A 23,385-nucleotide genomic window follows, 5' to 3' on the forward strand; every position below is an offset into this window, starting at 1 on the left:
AGTTCAACTTCAAAGAAGGCTCTATTTGACATCAACAGACCCTGCGACCCTGCATACCAAAATTGTTCAGTAAGAGCATTTTCATCAAGTTATTTCTTTCTTATTGTTATTAACTAAATATTGTATTGTTATTTCTTATTGTTATTTACTAATTATTATAATATATTTTCAGGTTTATTAGAGAAAGAGAGATAAAGAAATCAAGCTATTTCCATCAAGCTATTTTCGGGTTTTATCTTTCTTTAACCCTTTTTATTTTTAATATTATTTTGCTTTCTATATTTTTTGTTATTTTTTTCTTGTCTTTGTTGTGTTTTTTTTTTCAATATATTAGTAATTAGTATTAGTCGATATGTCGAGTAGGAAATACCTATCGGGATATGAAAAAAAACAAAAAAAATTAAAAATAGAAAATTTTGTTAAATCTCAAAAAGGAGCAATTGAAAAATTTGTTTTATGCAATAAAAAAGATCAAGCAAATTCAAGTAAACAATTGAATGAAGGAATAATGAAGAGGTACTAGGCGATAACAATGATCCAATAGTAGAAAATACACAAAAAATTGAGAATACATTAGATGATAACGAAAATCAAGAAAATAACGATGACATGAGTCGTATTTACGATCCGGGAAGATGGAAAAATTTAGATAGCAATTCAAAAATTCTAGTAATAGAGAAAGGTCCAATACGAGAAAGTGATATAAAGTTTCCCAAAGATGAAAACTCTAGACACTTTGCGATTTCTCATTATGTAATAAACTTGTCAAATGGAGAGAAACATGATAGGAGATGGTTAGTTTATTCTAAAGATTTTGACAAAGTGTATTGTTTTTGTTGCAAACTATTTAGTGTTAAACAATGTTGAGAAACATGAAGGAACTAGAGATTGGAAACACCTTAGTTACAAGTTGAAGAGTCACGAGACAAGCAATGAACATTTGATTAATATGAGTGCTTGGTTTGATTTTGAGGTAGGCTTGTCTAAGAATAAAACAATCGACAAAGATGTCCAAGAAAAAATTAATAAAGAGAAGGAACATTGGAAGAATGTCTTGGTAAGAATCATAGCCATTGTGAAAAGTCTAGCAAAAAATAATTTGGCATTTCGTGGAAGTAACGAAAAAATTCATCAAGAGAACAATGGAAATTTTTTGAGCTTAATTGAAATGATTAGTGAATTTGACCCAATCATGAAAGAGCATATCCGTCGTATTCAAAATGGTGAAATTCATAATCATTACTTAGGACATAATATTCAAAATGAATTGATTCAATTATTAGCAAAAGAGGTGAAAAATACAATTTTGAAAAAAATAAAAGAAGCTAAATACTACTCTATTATTCTTGATTGTACTCCGGATGTAAGCCACCAAGAACAAATGACTATGATCCTAAGGTGTGTAGATATTTCTAGAAATCCTATTATGATTCAAGAATATTTTTTGGGATTTTTGAATGTTGACGACACTTCCGGAAAGGGACTTTTTGATGAGCTTGTAAAAGAACTTGAATGTTTAGGGCTCGATATACAAGATGCTAGAGGTCAAGGATATGATAATGGATCTAACATGAAAGGAAAAAATCAAGGGGTGCAAAAAAAATTATTAGATATAAATCCTAGAGCATTATATACTCCTTGTGGTTGTCATAGTCTTAATCTAGTCATTTGTGATGTTGCAAACTCTTGTGTTAGGGCCGTATCTTTTTTTGGAGTTCTTCAACGAATTTATACTTTATTTTCTTCTTCTCCCAAACGATGGAAAATTTTGAAAAATAATATATCTACTCTTACAGTCAAGTCACTATCACAAACTCGTTGGGAAAGTCGTATAGAAAGTGTTAAAGCAATTAAATTTCAAGCTCCTAAAATTCGAGATGCTTTATTTGAGTTGGAAGAAACAAGTGAAGATCCAAAAATAAAGAGTGAATCTAAATGTCTAGCAATATATGAATTGGAGGATTTTGAATTTTTGCTAGGTATGACTATTTGGTATGATATTTTGTTTGTTGTCAATTCGGTTAGCAAAAACTTTCAAAGTGGAGATATTCATATTGATGATGCTATAGATCAACTAAAAGGTCTTGTTTCATTTTTTGAAAATTATCGTGAAAAAGGATTTGAATCTTCTTTGACTTCGGCAAAAGAAATTGCAATTGATATGAATATAGATCCTATATTTCGTGAGAAAAGAGTTATTCGTAGAACAAAGCATTTTGAAGAAAATAATGTTGATGATAACATAAGATCTCCCGAGGAGTTATTTAGGGTTGAGTATTTTCTTTTTATGGTAGATCAAGTGATAACTTCTCTTAGAACTAGATTTGAACAATATCAAGTATTTGAAAATCTATTTGGTTTTTTGTTTAACTTTAAAAAATTAAAGCTTTTAGATGAAGATACTTTGAAAAAATGTTGTTTAAATCTTGAATGTTTTTTAAGGTGTGATGGAAATTCTGATCTAGATGGCTTGGATTTATTTTCTGAATTACAAGTTTTAAGGGAAGTTTTTCAAAAAGATGATAGTAACTCGATAGAAATACTTAACTATATTAAGCACATTGATTCTTTTCCTAATGCTTATGTTGCTTATAGAATAATGTTGACTATTCCTGTTTCCGTTGCTTCCGCAGAGAGAAGTTTTTCGAAGTTGATAAAGTCTTATTTGAGATCATCCATGTCCCAAGAAAGACTTAGCGGGCTTGCTATTTTGTCAGTCGAAAAAGAGTTGCTAGACAAACTTGATTATAAGGATTTAATTTCTGAATTTGCATCTCGAAAAGCAAAAAAAGTGGATTTTGTGTAATTTTCTTACTTTTTTATTTTGTTATTTGTTTTTTTAATAATTAAATTGACTGGTCTTGTTATTTTATATTTTATATTTTGTTTAATGATAAATTTATAACATATTATATTTTTAAATTAATTTAAATAAAATTGTAAAAGGCCCCGTTTTTTTCAATCGCCCAAGGCCCAAAATTTCGTTGAGCCGGCTCTGGTTGCAGTCAACGACAAGAGATTGCATCGCAATGTGATCACAGTAGTTGAACAGATCAAAAAATCCTGGCTTGTATTCATTAGAATTTCTCCGTGCTCGGTCGTAAAACACAATGTCCACATGAGGGTACTGGAGTGGTCGATATTTTGGATTTCAACTGTAGGATGAAATAGCAGTGCACACCGCGAAGCCTGTGAAACCGGGATTGTACCACCCAGAGTACAGCTTCACGGTCACTGAAGATTCTTCGCTTTGAGGGAAAAACCACTCCGGGATTTTGTCCCCCACACAACAAATGCTAGCACTGGGAGAACGGCTCAATTTCGTATAAGAGAAAAAGCATTGCTAGGGAGAGTTTAAGAAGTTTGTTAAAAACCTCACTCCTAAATTGCAAGAAACCAAATATATCAAATAAATTAAATTTAGCCTGATAGTCATTAATATTATTAGTACTCACTTTATTGGAGGTGGGTTCCTCTTCTGTAAGAAAAATAGCAGAAATAATAAGAGTTAATCATTAGACGATCTCTGATGGACAATACGATTTTGATAATATGATATGAAATTTTTAGTATGTTAATAGTTTTTGTGTTCTAATGGGGTACTTTAGTATTTAACTTTTTATGCTATATTTACTTCTAAAACTGGGAGTCATCTTTTATAAAGCAAATATTGAAAATAACCAGTCCTCTTCCATTAAATTTTGCACAATGCTATTTATTGTTTCAAATTTGAAACTGTTATGCCATTATTTCTCCATGGTGTAAATAAGGCTCCGAGGGCAAATTCACGCGTCAAGCTCTGAGTCAACACTCATAAAATGTCTTACAGAAGCTGACTCTCAAAAAATGTTTTCAAGCTAGATTTCTCGAGAAATCTTCAAGACAAAACCACAAAAATGACCACCCGGTCGGCCAAATAGGAAGAACACCCAGCCATCTTCGCTCGGCTAAGATCACCTGGTCGTCTTCATTCAGCCAAGACCACCCAGTCATTTTCACCCGGCTGTCTTCACTCAGCTAAGACCACCGGTATTTTTCACCTCGGGCAAGACCACCCAGTCGTCTTCACCCGGCTGTTTTCACTCAGCCAAGACCACCCGATCGTCTTCACTCGGCCAAGACCACCCTGTCGTCTTCACTAGGCAAAGATCACCCGGCCTTCTTGACTCGGCCAAGACCACCTGGCCATCTCCACCACCTAATCAAGTACTTTTCACCAAACTCTTGGCTCCTATAAATACCTCATTCATTCACACTACAATTCTCTCTCTCTCTCTCTCTCTCTCTCTCTCTCTCTCTCTCTCTAGAAAACATAGAGACGAGTACAAATCGTTCACCAAGAGTACAATACAACACGACTAATGTTGAGCATCGGAGCACGCGCCGAGGGAAAACCCTTCGTGTCCCTCTAGATTCACATTTTCTTATGGTTAGATGAATGTACAAGGATTCGAAGACCTGGCGAAGAACACGAATAACGTGGAAGATCCAAAGACCCGAACATGATGAACACGAAGAACACAAACACGTGAAAACACGGAGAACGTGAAATATTCAAAGAGTTGAAGACTAAAAAAAACAAAGAATTAAGAACTCAACAAAGAACACGAAAAACACGATGAATGCGTAAGATCCAAGGACCCGGAAACTTAAGGACCCGGAGACCCAAAGATCCGAAGAACACGAACACGACGAGAAGAGAAGAATGTCACCAAACCCAACCTACGTGCGGTCATAGAGTCCGGCCCTAGATCGAACCATGGACGGTTCTTAGTGCTAATCCAAAAACGCGATAAACAGGAATCAAATATGAGATTCGGAACTTTAAGAATATATTGATAACCCCATTGAAATGAGCTTTGTAATAGTTGGTGCTGAATCATACATACCACAATATATTTTGTATGCCAAAAATTCAATGTAATTTTTAGTAGCGTCGGAGATGTAAGAAACTAAAAGTGAGTTATCATGTCTAATAACAACGAAAAGCAAGTACCTTAAAAAAAACTATTGATATAAAGTCAATGACACTGCATATATACAATGTAGAGAATAAAGGGGGAAACAAAACTATTGCAACTTGCGATATTTAATGATACTGTTATTTTCCTTGATACACAACTAGCTTATGATTCTAAATTAATATTTTGAAAATCTAGCTTTTGTCCGCTGGTGATCACCAAAAAACGGTTTTTTCGGTGGCATTTTAGACATTAGAGTACACATATTTTAATAAAACCACAAGACAATACCATTTTATTCTAAAGATAAGACACCATGGGTTGTAAATTAATGCGAAAAAAAAAGTTGGGGAAAACCAGGAAAAGAAGTGATCGATGCCAAGTTTCAAAATTTTAAGGACGGTTTAACCACTGCAAAAAAAATAAAAAATAAAAAAAAAATAAAAAAAAATAAAATAAAAAATCTGGAATCTATATCTCGTATCCAATAAATCAAGAAAAAAAATAAAGAAAATTTATTTTATATGTTTAAAATTTTATCTCACCAACAAATTAATAAACGTATCCATCAACTAACTCCAATCTATTAGTTATTAAACAAAATTCCGAACTTGACATGGCTTGAAAATTATGCTAAAGAAAGCTCTCATACTTTGATGGTCATTCGCTGAAAAACTAACCAGAACCGGAACTGAAGCAAAATACCGAGCCCTTGCCTATGTGGCTGATGAAATACTGTGGATAAAGTCGATGATCGTTGAGTAGAAGATAGACATTCCTCATAAGCCGATGATATGGTGCGATAATCTCGAAGCAGCTGCAATGGCTGCGAATCGAGTGATTCATGCAAGAATCAAGTATATCGAGATAGATCTTCATTTCATCCGAGATATGGTTCTGACAGCAGATTAAAGACAAGCTTTACGTGGAAGCTGTAAGAATATTTCTATAAGATATTCATTAAAGAGGAAATATTATTTTCCTTATTGTGGTCCATATATATTAAGATTGACCAAGTAATTAATGGCCAAATTCGAGCTCAAATAAATGCCCAAGAATCAAGTAATTGCCCATAATAGTGGGATTGTAATTTTTCTCATTGATGGCAATGAGGCCATAAATAAAACGTTTTGGGGTCCCTAAACTCACTCACACATTCAGAATACCAACGCCATCTAAGGGTGAGAGCGAGAGTTTAGAAGATCCTCAAAACAACTCGTCGGAATCGGAGTCCCGAGCTCGTTGGAAAAACACAACAATGGCCGGAGGTAAACCAATCTTTTTCGCTTCCGCTTTAACGTGTTCATGTTGCTAGAACACATCTAGTACGTGTAATAAGTTCTAACATTTGGTATCAGAGCCTCCATAACCTTTTCCTTGTTGTTAATGGTGGTGTTGTTTTTCCATTCCCGGGGTTTTCATGTTACACGTTGTTTTGAAAAACTAATACGTCCAATCATTTTAAAATTGTTTTTCTATCAATTCTGGGCTTTAAAATCTTGAAAACCATGGAGAAATGATGGAGAAACCGTCGGATTTTTTAAACGGGTTCGCGAGTCAAAATATCGTTTGATTGGTGAAGAAGACGATCTTAAACGACATGTCGTTTTAGCTTTAATGAAGAAATGTCGTTTTTTTTATAAAGCTGTCGTTTTTTCAGATAGATTGCAATATATCGGAAAGCTGATAACTATATTGGGCTTTTGTGTATTTTCTTTTAAAACCCACTGCATTGAGCATATTACACGTGCCAAAATATTTTGTTATAATGTGTTGAATCGTGCGCATGTGCAATGTTTTTACATGCTATTACACTGAATCTTTTTCTATGTAATACTGTGCGCTTTATGTAATGTGGCTGATGTTTTCAATTGTTTTACATAAACCATTTAGTTATTTACACGGTAAAACTGTTGAAATCTTTGTATTGTTTAAGATCTTTATTAAGAATATGATTTATTGTCATATTATACAGAAAATAAAATAAATTGATGCATGTTCATTAATTTTATTTGCATTATTTAGAATCTGTATGCAAATATTTAATGACTATTTATTATTATTATTTTGTCATATACATATAACATTTGGCAATTTAATGTCTAGCACAATATTATTTATTTTAGTTATATTATTTTGTGATTAATATGATCTTTATTAATTAGAGAGTAGCCACAGCATCTTTAATTAATCTAGGTTGTATATTTAGAATTAAAATCACATTAAAATAACAATTGTGGTTAATCATATGCCATATTATGAAATCTGCCCACAGGATTTTTCGTAATATTTGTATGATTAATTAGGATAAAATATCAAATTATATTTCCTAATTAACCCACATGTATTAGGAAAAGGAACATAGTTTGATAGTTTTATCATGATTGAATGAACCTAATTGAATTAGAACTTTAGCCCACATGCAAGTTTAATGTCTCTAGATTAATTGAGTAAAACATGTTTTGCATTGGTAAATCATGATATAGTCATTTTCTTCAAAAACATATTTTAATAAGCATGTTTAATTTCTGTAAATTGCAGCTAGTCAAACTGTAGGTTACTCTGATGTTAAGTGCGATGTTCCCGAACTCAAATGGGACAATTTTAAGGTCTGGAAAAAGAGAGTTCTCCTTCAACTAGGATAGATGGATACTGACTATGCCATAAGGAAGCCCGAAACTCCCTCAATTACTGAGGAGAGTACCCCAGATCAGGTTGATCTTTATGAAAAGTGGGAGCGATCTAATTGTCTCTGTGTTATGTTCATAAAGACCAAAGTATCTGCTGGGATTAGGGGTTCAATTGAGCAATATGACAAAGTTCGTCTCTTAATGAAAGCAATAGACGATGAATTTGTCACTTCAGATAAGGCTTTGGCAAGTACTCTTATCATGCAGTTCTCATCCATGAAACTCACTGGAGTAGGAGGTATGCGTGATTATATCATGCGCATGAGGGTTATTGCGGCCCAATTAAAGACGTTGAAAGTTGAAATGTCTGAAACCTTTTTGGTTCACTTCATTTTGTGCACTCTGCCCCATCAATATGGCCCATTTAAGATTTCTTATTAACACACATAAAGATAAATGGTCAATTAATGAACTTATGACCATGTGTGTTCAAGAAGAACATAGGCTGGCTATGGAGGAGGGTGAGAAAGTGAATCTGACTTTCTATGAAAGGAAGAAGAAAGATCGTGCCAAAGACAAAGGCAAGATCCCTGTCAAACCGGACATTAAGAAAGAGTCAAAGTGTTTCTTTTGCAAGAAGAAAAGACACATGAAGAAAGAATGCTCTAAGTTCAAAAATTGGCTTGACAAGAAAGGTATTCAACTTTCGTTTGTATGTTATGAATCAAATCTAACTGATGTTGGTCATAATACTTGGTGAATTGACTCTGGTTCTACAATCCATGTTTCAAAGACTTTGCAGGGTATGCAAAAACTACGGAAGCCAGTAGGAAGTGAGCACTACATCCTTTCAGGAAGCAGGATGAGCTCACATGTGGAGGCTGTTGGTTCTTGCAATTTGGTGTTAAGTAGTGGTTTTGTTTTGCATTTAAAAAAGATCGTCTATGTTCCTAATTTTTCAAGGAATTTAATTTCAGTTTCAAGACTTGTACCCCTTGGTTTTGACTTTAACTTTTCGGATAATGGTTTTACATTATTTAATAAATCCGAAATTGTTGGTTATGGTACACTGTCTGGTGGTTTTAATTCAATTACATTGCAAAATAATGTTGCTAATAACTCCTTGAATGTTACTGCTGGGTTGAAGCGTTTATTATGAATGAAAAATCTTCTCTATTGTGGCACCGGAGATTGAGACATATCTCCATTCTGAGAATTAAAAGGTTAGTGAATGAGGGAGTACTTAGTGCTCTTGATTTTACTGACTTTGAGACATGTGTGGATTGCATAAAGGGGAAGCAAACCAACAAGTCTAAAAAAAGGTGCAAAGAGAAGTACTGAATTGTTGGAAATCATACATACAGACATTTGTTGTCCTGATATGGATGCAACTTGTCCAAAATACTTTATCACCTTCATAGATGATTTCTCACGATATATGTATCTCTATTTACTTCGTTACAAGGACGAAGCTTTAGATGCTTTTAAAGTTTTCAAGGCTGAAGTAGAGAAACAATGTGGTAAACAAATTAAGATAGTGAGATCAGATAGAGGTGGAGAGTATTATGGTAGATATAGAGAGAATGGACAAGCACCTGGGCCATTTGCGAAGTTTCTTCAGGAACATGAGATTGTTGCCCAATACACTATGCCTGGTACTCCGGACCAAAATGGTGTATCAGAAAGAAGAAACCGAACTTTAATGGACATGGTGAGAAGTATGATGAGTAAAACAAAACTTCCTCAATTCTTGTGGACTGAAGCACTAAAGACGGTTGTGTATATATTAAACCGATTTCCAACCAAGGCTGTTTTAAAAACGCCTTTTGAGTTATTCAAAGGTTGGAAACCCAGTTTGCAACATATACGCATTTGGGGATACCCGTCCAAAGTGAGAATTTATAATCCACAAGAAAAGAAACTAGACCCTAGGACTATTAGTGGGTATTTCATTGGATATGCCGAGAATTCTAAAGGTTATAGATTATATTGTCCATCTCATAGTACTAGGATTGTGGAATCAAGAAATGCAAAATTTCTTGAGATTGACTTGATTAGTGGGAGTGACCAATTGCGTGACTCGGTCTCTGCAATGGATCACAATGAAGCTCAACCTTCTAATTCAAGTGATAGATTGATTATCATACACACTCCTCAAGCTCAATCGTGTGTACGAGAACCAGCTATTGAAGTTCCACAAGCTAATAATGCTGATCCTTTAGATCAATTTGCTGATCAAGATCATGTTGAACAACCTATTGAACAACAAGATCATCAAGAGAATGATGAAGCAATATTAAGAAGATCTACTAGAGTTAGAAGATCAGCAATCTCTAGTGATTATGAAGTATATATGCAAGAAATGGACTGCAACATTGGAGCCGAGAGTGATACTGAAACGTTTTCACAAGCTGTAAGTTCTAAAGAATCTAACTTATGGCATAATGCCATGATTGAGGAAATGAACTCTATGGCAACTAATCAAGTATGAGATCTCGTCGAGTTGCCTAACGGTGTAAAAGCCATTGGATGCAAATGGGTCTTTAAAACAAAGAAAGACTCACAAGGCAACACCGAGATACATAAGGCAAGACTTGTAGCCAAAGGGTTCACTCAAAGAGAAGGAATCGATTACATGGAGACCTTTTCTCATGTATCAAAGAAAGATTCTCTTCGCACAATTATGGCATTAGTAGCTTACTTTGATTTTGAGCTACATCAAATGGATGTGAAAACGGCCTTCCTTAACGGAGATCTAGAGGAAGAGGTTTACATGAAACAACCTGAAGGATTATCTTCTAGTGATTGTGAGCATTTAGTCTGCAAGCTTAATAAATCCATTTACGGTTTGAAACAAGCCTCCTGCCAATGGTATTTAAAGTTTCATGATGTCATCACTTCATCTGGCTTTGAAGAGAACGTCATGGATCAATGTATATACCAAAAGGTTAGTGGGAGTAAGATAAGTTTTCTTGTTTTATATGTGGATGATATTCTGCTAGCAACTAATGATAATGGAATGCTGTATGAGGTTAAACAATTTCTTTCAAAGAACTTTGAGATGAAAGATATGGGTGATGCATCTTATGTTATTGGCATTAAGATCCATAGGGAAAGTTCACGAGGCATTTTGGGTTTGTCTCAAGAGACCTATATCAATAAAGTTCTTGAGAGATTTCGGATGAAAGATTGTTCACCAAATGTAGCACCCATTGTGAAGGGTGATAAATTCAGTTTGGACCAATGTCCGAAAAATGACCTTGAGGGGGAACAAATGAAGAATATTTCATACGCTTCCGCTGTAGGAAGCCTTATGTATGTTCAGGTTTGTACCAGACCTGACATTGCATATGTTGTTGGAGTATTGGGTAGATATCAGAGTAACCCAGGTCTTGACCATTGGAAAACTGCAAAGAAGGTTATGAGATACCTTCAAGGAACAAAGTATTACATGCTTATGTTCAGACGGACCGATGAATTGGAAGTGGTTGGCTACTCTGACGCTGACTACGCTGGCTGCATTGATTCAAGAAAATCTACTTCGGGATATGTTTTTATGCTAGCCGGTGGAGCCGTGTCATGGAGAAGCACTAAGCAGACATTGACTGCTACATCCACGATGGAAGCTGAGTTCGTATCTTGTTTTGAAGCTACATCGTATGGTGTTTGGTTGAAGAGTTTCATATCTGGGCTTAGAGTTGTAGACTCTATTTCTGGGCCACTAAAGTTGTACTGTGACAATTCTGCTGCTGTCTTCATGGCTAAGAATAACAAATGTGGAAGTCGATGCAAGCATATCGACATCAAATATCTAGCCATAAGAGAACGTGTTAAAGATGATAAAGTGGTCACCCAACACATTAGCACCGAGTTGATGATTGCCGATCCTTTGACTAAAGGCATGCCACCAAAGAAATTTAAGGATCATGTGGAAAGCATGGGACTTGGTTCCATGATGTAATTTTTCATTGTACGCTACATTTCTTCTTAAGAAACTCATATTAAGTTTGACTTTTCTCATATAGTTGTACACATTCATTATATTTATCGAGAAATATCGTTTAAATGGACCTGGAATAAACATATGGTTTATTCACTAAAGAATAAGATAGCTATTAAGTTGAGAGGCTAAATATATAGTAATACATGGAAGATAATACTCGCTCATAGAGAACTTATCGCCATGATTCATATATTTTGTTCTTTGTAAATTTTGAGCTATATGGACCAAGTGGGAGAATGTAAGAATATTTCTATAAGATATTCATTAATGAGGAAATATTCTTTTCCTTATTGCGGTCCATATATATTAAGATTGACCAAGTAATTAATTGTCAAATTCGAGCTCAAATAAATGCCCAAGAATCAAGTAATTGCTTATAATAGTGGCATTGTGATTTTTCTCATTTATGGCAATGAGGCTATAAATAAAACGTTTTGGGGTCCCTAAACTCGCTCACACATTCAGAATACCAACGCCATCTAAGGGTGAGAGCGAGAGTTTAGAAGATCCTCAAAATAACTCACCGGAATCGGAGTCCCGAGCTCGTCGGAAAAACACAACAACGACCAGAGATAAACCGATCATTTTCGCTTCCGCTTTAACGTATTCATGTTGCTAGAACACATCTAGTACGTGTAATAAGTTCTAACATAAGCATCCCACGTCAGCAGCTGGGTCAACTAATAGACAACCAGTCCAAGCTGGCGTTGGTTAAAACATTCTGTTAGAGTAGCTAAGTTAGTTCGTGATCATAATAAAGCTATTGTAGTTGTGACCACAATTCAATCAATGAAAAGTACGGAGAAGGGTTTTCTCTTTGATTCTCCCAAACACTATTTTCGCTGCTGCTCAGTTTCTATACTTTTGATTATTTATTTTTTAGAAATAGAGCGGACATTCATTCTCACACAAAGTTCTTATTAACTTTGGGTTCGTACCTTGAGAAGAAGAGCGTACATTTTCTGACCGCCCAAACCCAAACCCAAAACTCGACTCGGTTCCTCTCGGGCATGAACCAGACCCGCTCTGGCCCGAGCATTATCCCCGCGTGAAGTAACGCGTCCTCGGCGGCGAGGTCGGGGTTGATGGGCCTAGGAACGACATCGTCGGAGGCTCCGAGGTAGTGGATGGGCGAGACGCTTGATGGGGAGGGAGGTGAACTGCACGCGCGCGTAGGAGCGTGGCTTCCAGTTTTGGCGGTGGGTGGGGATTTCGACGGCGAAGACGGATTCGGGGCCGATGCCGGACTCGAGGAAGGCGTTGAGGTCGGAGGCGGTGGTGGTCTGCGGGAGGTTCGTTATTCTCACCGTCGCTCTCTCTCTCTCTCTCTTTCCGCCATTGTTGAGAGTTGAGACGAGAGAAAGAGAGAGAGAAAGGGCAGTAAACTGTAATTGTTTTTACAAGGGAGAAAGGAAAAGTACCCAGGTAAAATTTTAAGAACTACTTACTATGTCGGTTTTGTCAACTAGTGGGGTATCTATTGACACCTACTTTAATCTGGGTCTTAAATTCTTTTTACCTTAATTTAACCTAGTTTTGTTTTTACCTTAGGCTTTTCAGAAGAAAAGTAAAACGTAGAGCAAATTTTATATATCAAACCTATTAAATAATAATAAAAAAAATTATGGTTAAACTTGGTATTTGTAAATTGATAAGATGGACTTTTGTTATTTTCTGGAAAAAAGTGTACTTCGCTACTTAAAGTCAATTACGATTCCTCCACTTTTTTTCTCTCACTCTCTTACTCTCATTTTTCTCTTGCAACGATTAAATCCAACAAGCTTCGACGACAAAACACGAGTTTTGACTATTGCCGAGAGCTTTTTCGAAGATGAACTGCGTCTTCACAGTTGTTGAGGATAGAGAGAGAGGCTCGTTGAGGACCCAAATTCAAAAATAAAGGTACACTCATTTTCGTGTAAACTATGTTGCATAAATTGTTTGATATATGTTTTTATTTGTTTATCATAAGTTTTTTAGAGTTAAAAAAATATAGGATGAAAATGAAATATCCCAATTTTGCGCATTTCCAATGACATATGATGACCTGTCACGATTTTCGATCGGCTCTACTATTTTCGATTGTTTCTAATAAGATTGATAGATTTTTTTATTATTGAATTGATAGATTTTATGAAATTCATACAGTCCGATGATTTTGATTACCTCCGACTACCTTTGATGCTATAGGTTCAATTCGATGAACACCGATGATCATCAATGCGTTCCGATGATTTCCGATTATAGTTTCAATGAGAGTTTCAAATTATTTAAATTTATGAATTTAGAGTTTAGACTATGTAGGGAGCCATTGGAATAGTATCCTTGCATAAGGTACTTCGAGTTTTTAGTCGTAGCTAAGTCTATCAACATCAATCGTCTCGTACATTATGTCCTCTCAAGTCAGCGTAGTTTACATCTTTTGAAACATCAATAAACGTGACAACATCTTTAAAACTATACTTTTTGATCTTCTTTCTCTAAAGTGTCATTAAATAAGATTTAAGAAACACAACAAAAACAAAAAAAACTGTTAGTCATATTGCTAATAATAGGCGGAAAAAGAATTAGACAAATTGCATAAAATAATTAAATAAATAATAAACGAAACTAATGAAATAAATACGTAGACATAGAATACAAAATAAAATAAAATAACTAAATCGGATATCACCAAGAAACCAGCATAGAAAGGGAAAATGAGAACATATCGAGGTTTGTGCGACATTTTTCTTAAAGCGTTATTGCTCTCCCATCGAGTGCCGGAATAATGTGAACAACCGCCTCCCTGAATACAACGACGTACAACACTACTACAAATTTAGTTTTCTGATGTGCATGACTATCAGGTGCGACTAGTCGCATCTAAATGACTTTCGGGTGCGACTAGTCGCATCAGATTGTCAACCAGAAGTCCAAAAAATTTCGCTAAAATTGTTTTTTCTTTTGAGTATCAGGTGCGACTTTTCGCACCAGATAGTTAAAAAAACTTTCAGGTGCGATAAGTCGCACCTGATTGTTTAAAATCTTAAGCGGGCCAATTTTCCCCCTCATTTTTTCATTCAGTTTTAAAATGGGAAAGAATTTAAAAGAAAAGAAAGGACACGGGAAAGAGAAAGAGAAGAAAGAAAAGAAAATGAAAGAAAGAAAAAAAAAGGTAGAAGAAGAAGAGGGTTGAACCGAGAGAGAGAGAGAGAGAGAGAGAGAGAGAGGGAAACAGAGTGAGAGAGAGGAAGAAGCTGAGAGAGCGAGAGAGAGAATGAGAGCGCGCCACCAGCCGAGAGGAGAGAAACGCCGGCCAGCAGCTCCTCCACCAAGCCGCGCGCGCGCCACCAGCCGAGATGAGAGAAACGCCGCGTGTCTCATGAGCTCTGGCGAGCATCTCCGACGAGGGAAAGAGAGAGTAGACGGTCTGGGTAGCTCAACTCTTCAAGCAAGGTAGGAATTTTTCTTGGCTGAATTGAAGAACTCGAAAATTAGGGTTCATATTCTAATTTTTGGGGTTTCGAGTTCTATGGTGATTTCTAAGGAATTGAGTGTTGTTGTTTGAGCTTGATAATTAATATTAATAACTTGAACTCGAATTTCTTGTCTTGGTTTGAATTTGGCCGAAAATGGGTTAAGGGTATGAACTTGTTTTGGGGTTCTAATTTCGAGCGTGAATTGATGTGTGTTTGTTGTTTGAGAATGATTGATGAACACTTGTTTGAGGCTATGATGATTTTGAGGTTTTGGAATTGTTTGGTTTGAGTTTTGTTGTGGCCGTGTATGACTTTGCCGTGGGTTTGGTTTGGGTTGGTTGTGTGTTTTTGGCCGTGAGCTTAATTTTTCTGGCTGATTCGATCTGATTATTCGTGGTAATGAATTCTGAGAATCGAGTATTAATTTTTTTTTAAAAGATAAAGAGCATCAGATGCGACTTTTCGCACCTGATAGTCAAGACTTTCAGGTGCGAATTTTCGCACCTGATAATCAAGACACTTTCAGGTGTGACTTTTCGCACCTAAGAGCATTAGGTGCGGACTTTCGGGTGCGACTTTGTCGCATCTAAAGTCGCACCTGAAAGTACTTTCAGGTGCGACTTTTGCACTTTCAGGTGCGAAAAAAGTCGATGCTATGTTTTGTACTAGTGCGAGATGAACACAGCACAAACTTGTTCAACTCCGACGAACTTGAACACGTGCCAGAAACCACCACCACCGTGAGAAAGTTGAGAGGAAAGTTGGAAGTATTTGAGAATCACTATTGGCTTGTGTACCACATCCTCATGAATTGTTGGAAAAGTTGTGTTGTTAATGATATTAAAGAGTATTTAATATCATTTGATTGGCTTATTTGTGACAAATATCGAGTGGGGTCCACTCTTTGAAAATGAAATGTTATGATTGATTTTTTATTCTTCGTTGCGAGAGATAAGATCAATTATTTATTTGCTAAAATTGGAGCTAAGGTGAATGAGAAATTGATGATCAAAGTGTATTGAAAAACATCAAATATTGTGAAGGAAATATAAGTGTGTTGTGATTGAGTGTGCACATATTAGAGTCCCACATGGATTAGATGTGTGGATATTATTGTGCTTGTGCTTATATATAGAAAAAAAAAATTTGGATTAACTTTGGGCTCGTAAGGATGACACAGTTTTGTAGAGGAAGCTCAAGTCCACCACACACACGTACAAACCGTCTCTGTCCGGACTGATTGGCTAAAGTCTATTTAATTTTTGGGCTGAAGTTTTTCCTTTACAATTTCAAATATAAATTTATTTAATTTTATTTTATTGAATGGTGTATTACACAATTTTATTGCTTGGCACTTATAGTAGGAACGTTTCTTTGGGTTTATTACCATGCTTAATGGTATTTAAACTTGACAAACGGTTTTGGCCTTAATGGCTATGTACGAAACTGTTCTACAGATGTGTCTACATAAAATTGTTCTCATTCCTCTAGCAAAGAGAGGAAAAAAAAAAGAATAGAAAAGCAAAGAGCTTTTGGCTGAAACAAACACACACAAAATAACTCTTTTTTCTTGAGTTTATTTTTTCAGCTTTCCTCTCAATTTCCTCGGTGTAGGTGGTAGTATTCTGACATGCGTTCATGTTCGCCGGAGTTGAACAAGTTGGTGTTTTGTTCTTCTTGTACGTGGTTGTATCTTGGGAGGCGGTTGCTCACGTTATTCCAGCACTCGGTGGCAGAGCAATAACGCTTTAAAGAAATTGTCGAACAAGCCTCGACGTGTTCTCCATTTCACTTTCTTTACCGGTTTCTTAGTGATACCCGGTTTGGTTGTTTAGTTTATTTATTTTGTACCCTTGTCTACATATATATTTTATTAGTTTCGTTGATGCTTTTTTATTACATTAATTTTGCAGCCTATTATCAGCAATATGGCTGCAATATAGCTAACAAAAACAAGATGTTATAAACATAATAGCAAACACATCGGATCCAATGGACTTCCATCACAATTGATATATCATCGAAAATTGGAAATAATCGGAAGGAATGTGAACTCATCGGAATTCACTGGTGATCATCTGAAAGACTGAGGTCCGATGCATCGGATGTCATTAGATTTTTGTTGAACTTCCCCAAAAAAATCATATGATGCATCCGATTTCATTGGAAATTATATATATTGGTACATACGAAAATTTTAGTTTTAAGGTTAAATGCTTCACCGAACAAGTATATTGTAAGTAAATAAAAAATAAATAAAAAAAGGCATGTTATCTTTCTTAATGGGTAAAACCGTTATCAAACAGATACTGAGATACATCGCAATATGAAAAGGGATCCATAAGCAAACAAATAACAATAAAAAATAAAAAAAAAATAAAAAAGATTTACAATTAAATATGTTCAGCTCATTACATTTACACAAATGGTAATAATAGCAATGTCATTATATAAATACTATAATAGTGTCACAACTAAACGTTATGATAAAGTATTATTTATTAGTACGCCGCATACCGACGAGAGTGAGTAAATATAAAAAAGATGTAATTTAATGAGTAATGCTTTTGACAAGGAAGAGAGAAAAAGTAAGAAGTTGTAAGTTAAATTATTTTATATTACATCGTTTATGTCAAGTAATGGTAAAAATTAGTTATCGAAAAATCTTCATTAGGAGCAAAGGGCAATATAAGGACATGTTAAGATAAAAAAAAAAAAAAAAAAAAAAAAAAAAAAAAAATTATTAGTGAAAGCTAAAGACTCATGTTAAGATCCAAAAAACATGTTTTGAAAGCTAAAGACTCATGTTAAGATCCAAAAAACATGTTTTGAAAGCTAAAGACAATGGAGTATCCAAAAAACAAACATGTTTTTTAAAGTAAAAATGAAAGCTGTTTATATTTGCCCTCTTGTTATGTTGTTCTTGTAGTAAGCATAATGCCAACGTAGTATATTGCCTTTTTCAGCATGTATTCCAGGAAAATAATTCTTAGAAATTCTTCAATTCCATAATGTTCCGTTCTTGATTCGTCAAATTCTCTTATTACTTCTTCTAGACATATTATGATTATAATTTTGCGTAACAAAAATTATGTTCCATTCTTATAGGAATTCTGGTCGAAATCAAACATATATTCCATTCAATTTTGACCAGAATTCCGACAGGAAAGAAGCCAAAATTCATGCCCAACTTCCGATAGAACCACATTTCACATTTAAAAAAACAAAAATCAAGAAAGAAATAAAGAAACAAAGAAACAAATTTTTCTATTTATTGATCAAGAAAAAACACAAATTATCTATTTATTTTATATTTCAGATTTTCCTCACCAACAAATTAATAAATATAACCAATAACTAATTCCAAGCTTTTACTTTTAGTAAAACAAAAACAAATCCAAGCTTTGACATGGATTGAAAAAAGTAATATGCTCATGGAAACTCTAAAGTCTAGACACACCTGTCACACTTGTGGCCTCTGTGCCGTACTTTGGTGGCCATTCGCCGGAAAACCAACCGGAACCGGAACTTGGATATCGGTATCGGAACAACCTGGAAGCCTAAGCCAGATCTTGGACACAGAGAAGCTCTCTCCATTTTCCCTCGTCCCAATCTTCTTCCCCTCTGATAATAATACCTCTCCTCCTCCTAGTTTCCCGCCAAAATACCGCGATGACGTCACTCTCAGATCCGAGTCTCCGACCACATACCGAAACGTCCCCATCGAATAGCACCTCCGATCGTCCAACCTATTATCACACCCACTCGTCTCTCCTCCGCCACCATCGTCTTCGTCGTCGTCCGATCTCGAGCTCTCGAACTTTCCGAGCCTGACCGAGAAAACCCGGCTCTGCGTTTCGTCGTCATCTTCAAAGCCGAAGATCGCCGGGATCGCCACGTCGCCGGCGAAGAGGGCTCTCCTGCAGAGAGGACACGTGGCGTTCGAGAGGAGCCACGTGTCGACGCAGGAGACGTGGAAGGCGTGTCCGCAGACGGGCAAGAGCCTGAGGTCGTCCCGGGCAGCGAATTCGCAGAGGCAGACCGGGCAGTCGAAGGGCTGTTTATTGTTGCTCGGGCAGTTTTGGAGCTCGTCGAAGCGGAACGCGGGCAGGGCTTCGACGACTGCCCGGTCCAGCCCCGCCGCGGCGGAGTCGTCGTGGAGGCGGAAGAGCTGCCTGAGCTGTCTCTGCCGGAATGTCGTCGGAGCCGGCGCCGGAGAAGGGGATGAGGACGAGGATGAATGGGTTTTGGTGAGGAGTCTGAGGATGATGTGGACTAGTCCGGCGATGAAGAAGATCGCCGCGGCGGTGAGGATTATTATCACTAAAATGAGCTCTCTTCTGATGCTCATATCATATTCGTACATTGCTTCTCAAACCATTCATGAGAAAGAGAAACAAAGCTCTGATCGCGAATATGAAGAAACGCTGTCTCTTTAAGACTTGGTTTTCATGAGTATGTGTGTTTATGTTGTGGTTTTTAAATGCATGGGGATTCAATAAGAATGATAACGATATATCACCAAGTGAAAAAGATATATAGTGAATATGATGTTTTTTTTTTTTTTTTTTTTTCTGTGAGTGACAGTGATTAAGGTCCACCAATGAAGCTGTTGTTGGTTGTTGATGTGTTCTCCACAGTGTTTTGTCACCAAATTTATTAATTATATATATTTTTTTTAAATGATCTTATTATTCATTGCTCAACGTCAACGCCATTTCCTTTTCCACCATCTTTTTTTTGTTAAAACTTAGAGCAAAGAGACTAAACACATTCCTGACATCAATTTTACCTCTAAATTAATTAATAAAAAGATAGACTTTTACGTGGTTTTCATGTTTTTCTCCTCACACATTTACATTTTGTCACATAATTAAGGACGTGGCGGGGCAATCATCCTTGGCTAATTTTTTTTCCCCCTCGTAATTAAGAGTATGTATATTTTCTGCCCGTAACATTACACTTACAGAAAAGAATACAGCCGGAGCGAATTTGCATTGGAACGTACTTTTTGACAACTATTAAATGACAGTTGATATTGTTTTTATTTTTTTATTTATTCATTTATTCCGAAAGTATTCAGGTATCAAATGAAAGCATAATTTATATTTTTCTGTCAGTTTTTTAGGAATTATTTTTCTGTTATTTATTCTTCAAAAGTTTGTGTATAAAAGGAAGGCCTGACAATGAATTGATTAAAGGCTGATTAATAGATATAGGGATACATTTTATTTATGTTTTTGTCTCTCTCTGCATACATTGTTATTAATCCACCACAAGTAATGGGTGAATGATATGTTCTTGGGTCTCCATGCCAAAGAAGAAGGCACATAATGACCATCCATTTTATCAATAATTGAAGTTGGCCATTATCATGACAAATGAGAAATCTCTAATTTTATCTGTGGACAATTCTAGATGATGGTGGTGTGGTGGGTGGCACTTATATATATATATATATATATATATATATATATATATATATATTTATATTTACTATTTCTATTTCCTTCCACGCATGTGGTGAGAAATTCATGTTCATGATTATGCCCACTGAAACAACGTGATTATTACTAATCATGACTTTGGAAATCTTTTATGCTTGACATTTCTATGCTTACATGTTGATGTTTGTATACTTTCGTTGGTCCTTTTTTTTTAATTCAAAATGTGCTTTTAAGTTTTAACTCAACGCGCCGTAGTATGAAATAATCTGAATCAAGCATTAAGTTTATAAAATATCGGATTTCGGATTACATCGACAATTCCATACCTGTATTACATTATATATATATATATATATATATATATATATATATATATATATCTTCATGAACAAATATATATATTGGAAAATATGTGTAATAATGCATGAAATTCAAATTATATATAGCCTTATTTACAGTTTTGGTTTGCCATTTAGCCAACCTTTAATTAGTTTTTGGTAAATAGCCATGAACAAATATTTACAATCGTAAATTGATTGAAATGTCTTATCAAAATATTAACTATTTACCTAAAATTTACTTAAAATGTTGGTTATTTACTTAAAATTTACAAAACGTTGGCTAATAGAAATTCTTTTAGTTTTAGTGGGCTAGTTTGCTAATTATTTGAAAATATATACATTTTGACTAAAAAAATATATTCCTCCTATTGATCTCAATGTTGTTGACCACAGTCAACCGCAATCAACTGCAATCAAACAATATTACGGTTGATTGCCGTTTATTTGAAGGTGTTAAGATTAATTTTTTTTAAAAAAAAATTTATGTGTCCAAGGACACTTGAGTAAAATTGCACATATATTTCATATTTTTAACTTTAACACATAAAAATTGAATTAGATGTGTACAGTCCATTCTAGTTCAAAATCGGTCAAAAATTCGGACTGAACCGTTTTAAACAGTTCGGAAAAGATCAAACTGGACCAGACCGGAAAAACTGAAAAATTCGGATCGAATGAAAAGTTGAAGGGACAACACAGATTTTTAAAGTCGTGTGTACCCCCCTTACCATCAACTGATTTTTATATGAAACCTCATGATACTTAAGACACCATTATAAAGTCAATTAACGGATAGATTTGTATTTTTATGTAAGAGATATATTCCCGTCTAAACTGATTATAAAAAGAAGTTGAGACTTAGAAAGTAGGCATATAGTACTCATCAACACATACCTTACAAGATCTCTATCTGAGATTTTCTTTAGAAATCTTCATTTATATTTAAGGAATATTAAGAAAGAGAAGTTTCATCTCTTTCATTTGCTGACTACTTTATTAAAACAAAATATTGCTCAAATAGTTGTAGTTTAACCATTATTGCTCAAAAGCAAGGAGAGGACCAATGTATTTCATGACTGGTTCTTCGCCGTAGGTTCTACCGGCGACCTCGAAGTATATGAGGAAGAGGAAGAGGATGAGAGTCAGCTTCTTTAGGCCCCTTGTCGTCTTCAGAATTGATATAGTTATTATCAAAAGTTGTGTATGTGTTATGCTTGTAAAATTAAATTGAGACAGAAAAATATTATTCATTTTATTGATGAATAGGTTACACAACTATACACAAATATTTACACGAAATTCGGAAATTACTGATAACAAATCATAAAATACACGAAAGTAAATCTCTAGAATAAAAGAGCACGATCTTGAGCTTCTAGAATTATCTATATATAGTCCCCCTCAAGATTTATGGTATATGTTGAGCAAATCAAGATTGTTAATTAATTAGTTTGTGGAAGCTTGTTTGCAAAGGTTTGGTTAGAAAACTAATTACTCTCACTGATGAAGTGTCGATAAATTTCAACATGTTTTGGTCAACCATGTTGCACTGGATCCGAGGCATACTTAGAGAAGCTTGATTATCACAAATCAGCTTGGCACCGGGGTCTCCGAGCTCAACCTTGAGATCGTCTAGAATTGTTAGAGCCATAACCCCTCGCATACTCCATTTGCGGAATCTCATTCTTTACAGAGGTTTGGTGAATATGTAAGTTACTTGTTGCCAAGTTGGAGCATCTTGAAGGGAGATGATCTTGGTCTCGACCTTTTCACTAATGAAGTGTCGATCGATTTTGATATACTTTTGCTCGGTCATGTTGCATTGGTTATGTGGTGATACTTAGAGAAGCTTGATTGTCACAAAACAACTTAACGAGGTCTCTGTGCTCAACCTTTAGATCGCCGAGAATTGTTTGAGCCATAACCTTGTCGCATACTCATTTGCAAGTGACATCATGTGGGCTTCTACACTACTTTGAGCTATCAAGTCACCAAGTTCCCCTGAACGTAAGAAAACATGTCGGAAGTATAACTTTGATCCAAAACTGAGCCTCCCCAATCCGTGTCAAAGAATATTTTTATTTTTCGATTGTGTTGTTTCTTGAATAAGAGCCCAATCATACCACGAGATGAACTTAGATATCAGAAGATTCTCACAACTTCCTCCATATGGATCTCTAAAGGATTGATAATGAATCGTCTGGCCATGCTTACTAAGAGTCCTCTTTCTACCGAATAAATAAGTTTGCCAACATGTTGATGATATCTTCATTTGTCCACTTAGGCCTCAATGGTCCTTACTAGGAGTTTGATATTAGGATCCATGAGAATGTATGTCGGTTTGCATCCTAGCATGCTAGTTTCTTTGTGAAAATCAAGGGTTTACTTCAGTTGAGAAACTATGATGCTTCCTTAGACCGAGGTACTTCCATGCCGATAAATTCTTCAAGTTTCCGAGATCTTTGACTTCGAGCTCGAAGACCATGTTCAACTTTTCTATCTCATACACTTTAATGGAATCGACATACACATCTAAGATGGC

At 35.5% G+C, this 23,385-nt stretch overlaps 2 protein-coding genes and 1 long non-coding RNA gene across 4 annotated transcripts; 2 read left to right on the forward strand and 1 right to left on the reverse strand.

Moving 5' to 3' along the window:
- The first annotated feature begins 7,606 nt into the window (after positions 1-7,606).
- On the forward strand, positions 7,607-8,032 carry LOC149383675 (uncharacterized). Its single transcript, XM_089627880.1, has one exon. The coding sequence runs from the start codon at positions 7,607-7,609 to the stop codon at positions 8,030-8,032; it is 426 nt and encodes a 141-aa protein (XP_089484006.1).
- Positions 8,033-12,373: 4,341 nt separating this feature from the next.
- On the forward strand, positions 12,374-15,460 carry LOC149383676 (uncharacterized). Of its 2 annotated transcripts, none has more exons than XR_016301668.1 (3): positions 12,374-13,019; positions 13,376-13,496; positions 13,743-15,460. It is a non-coding gene; the product is annotated as an uncharacterized LOC149383676 (long non-coding RNA). The 2 variants fall into 2 exon arrangements; XR_016301667.1 differs by having other exon boundaries at positions 13,785-15,460.
- A 2,938-nt stretch (positions 15,461-18,398) lies between these two features.
- LOC149383677 (RING-H2 finger protein ATL46-like) lies at positions 18,399-19,604 on the reverse strand. Its single transcript, XM_089628211.1, has one exon. It carries the CDS (start codon positions 19,419-19,421, stop codon positions 18,519-18,521), a length of 903 nt encoding a protein of 300 aa, XP_089484337.1. The 5' UTR covers positions 19,422-19,604; the 3' UTR covers positions 18,399-18,518.
- Between the last annotated feature and the right edge of the window lie 3,781 nt (positions 19,605-23,385).

This window comes from Urtica dioica, chromosome 10, assembly GCF_054948205.1.
Source record: "Urtica dioica subsp. dioica isolate 48M chromosome 10, U.dioica_male_clone48M_v1_H2, whole genome shotgun sequence".
Taxonomy (NCBI): domain Eukaryota; kingdom Viridiplantae; phylum Streptophyta; class Magnoliopsida; order Rosales; family Urticaceae; genus Urtica; species Urtica dioica.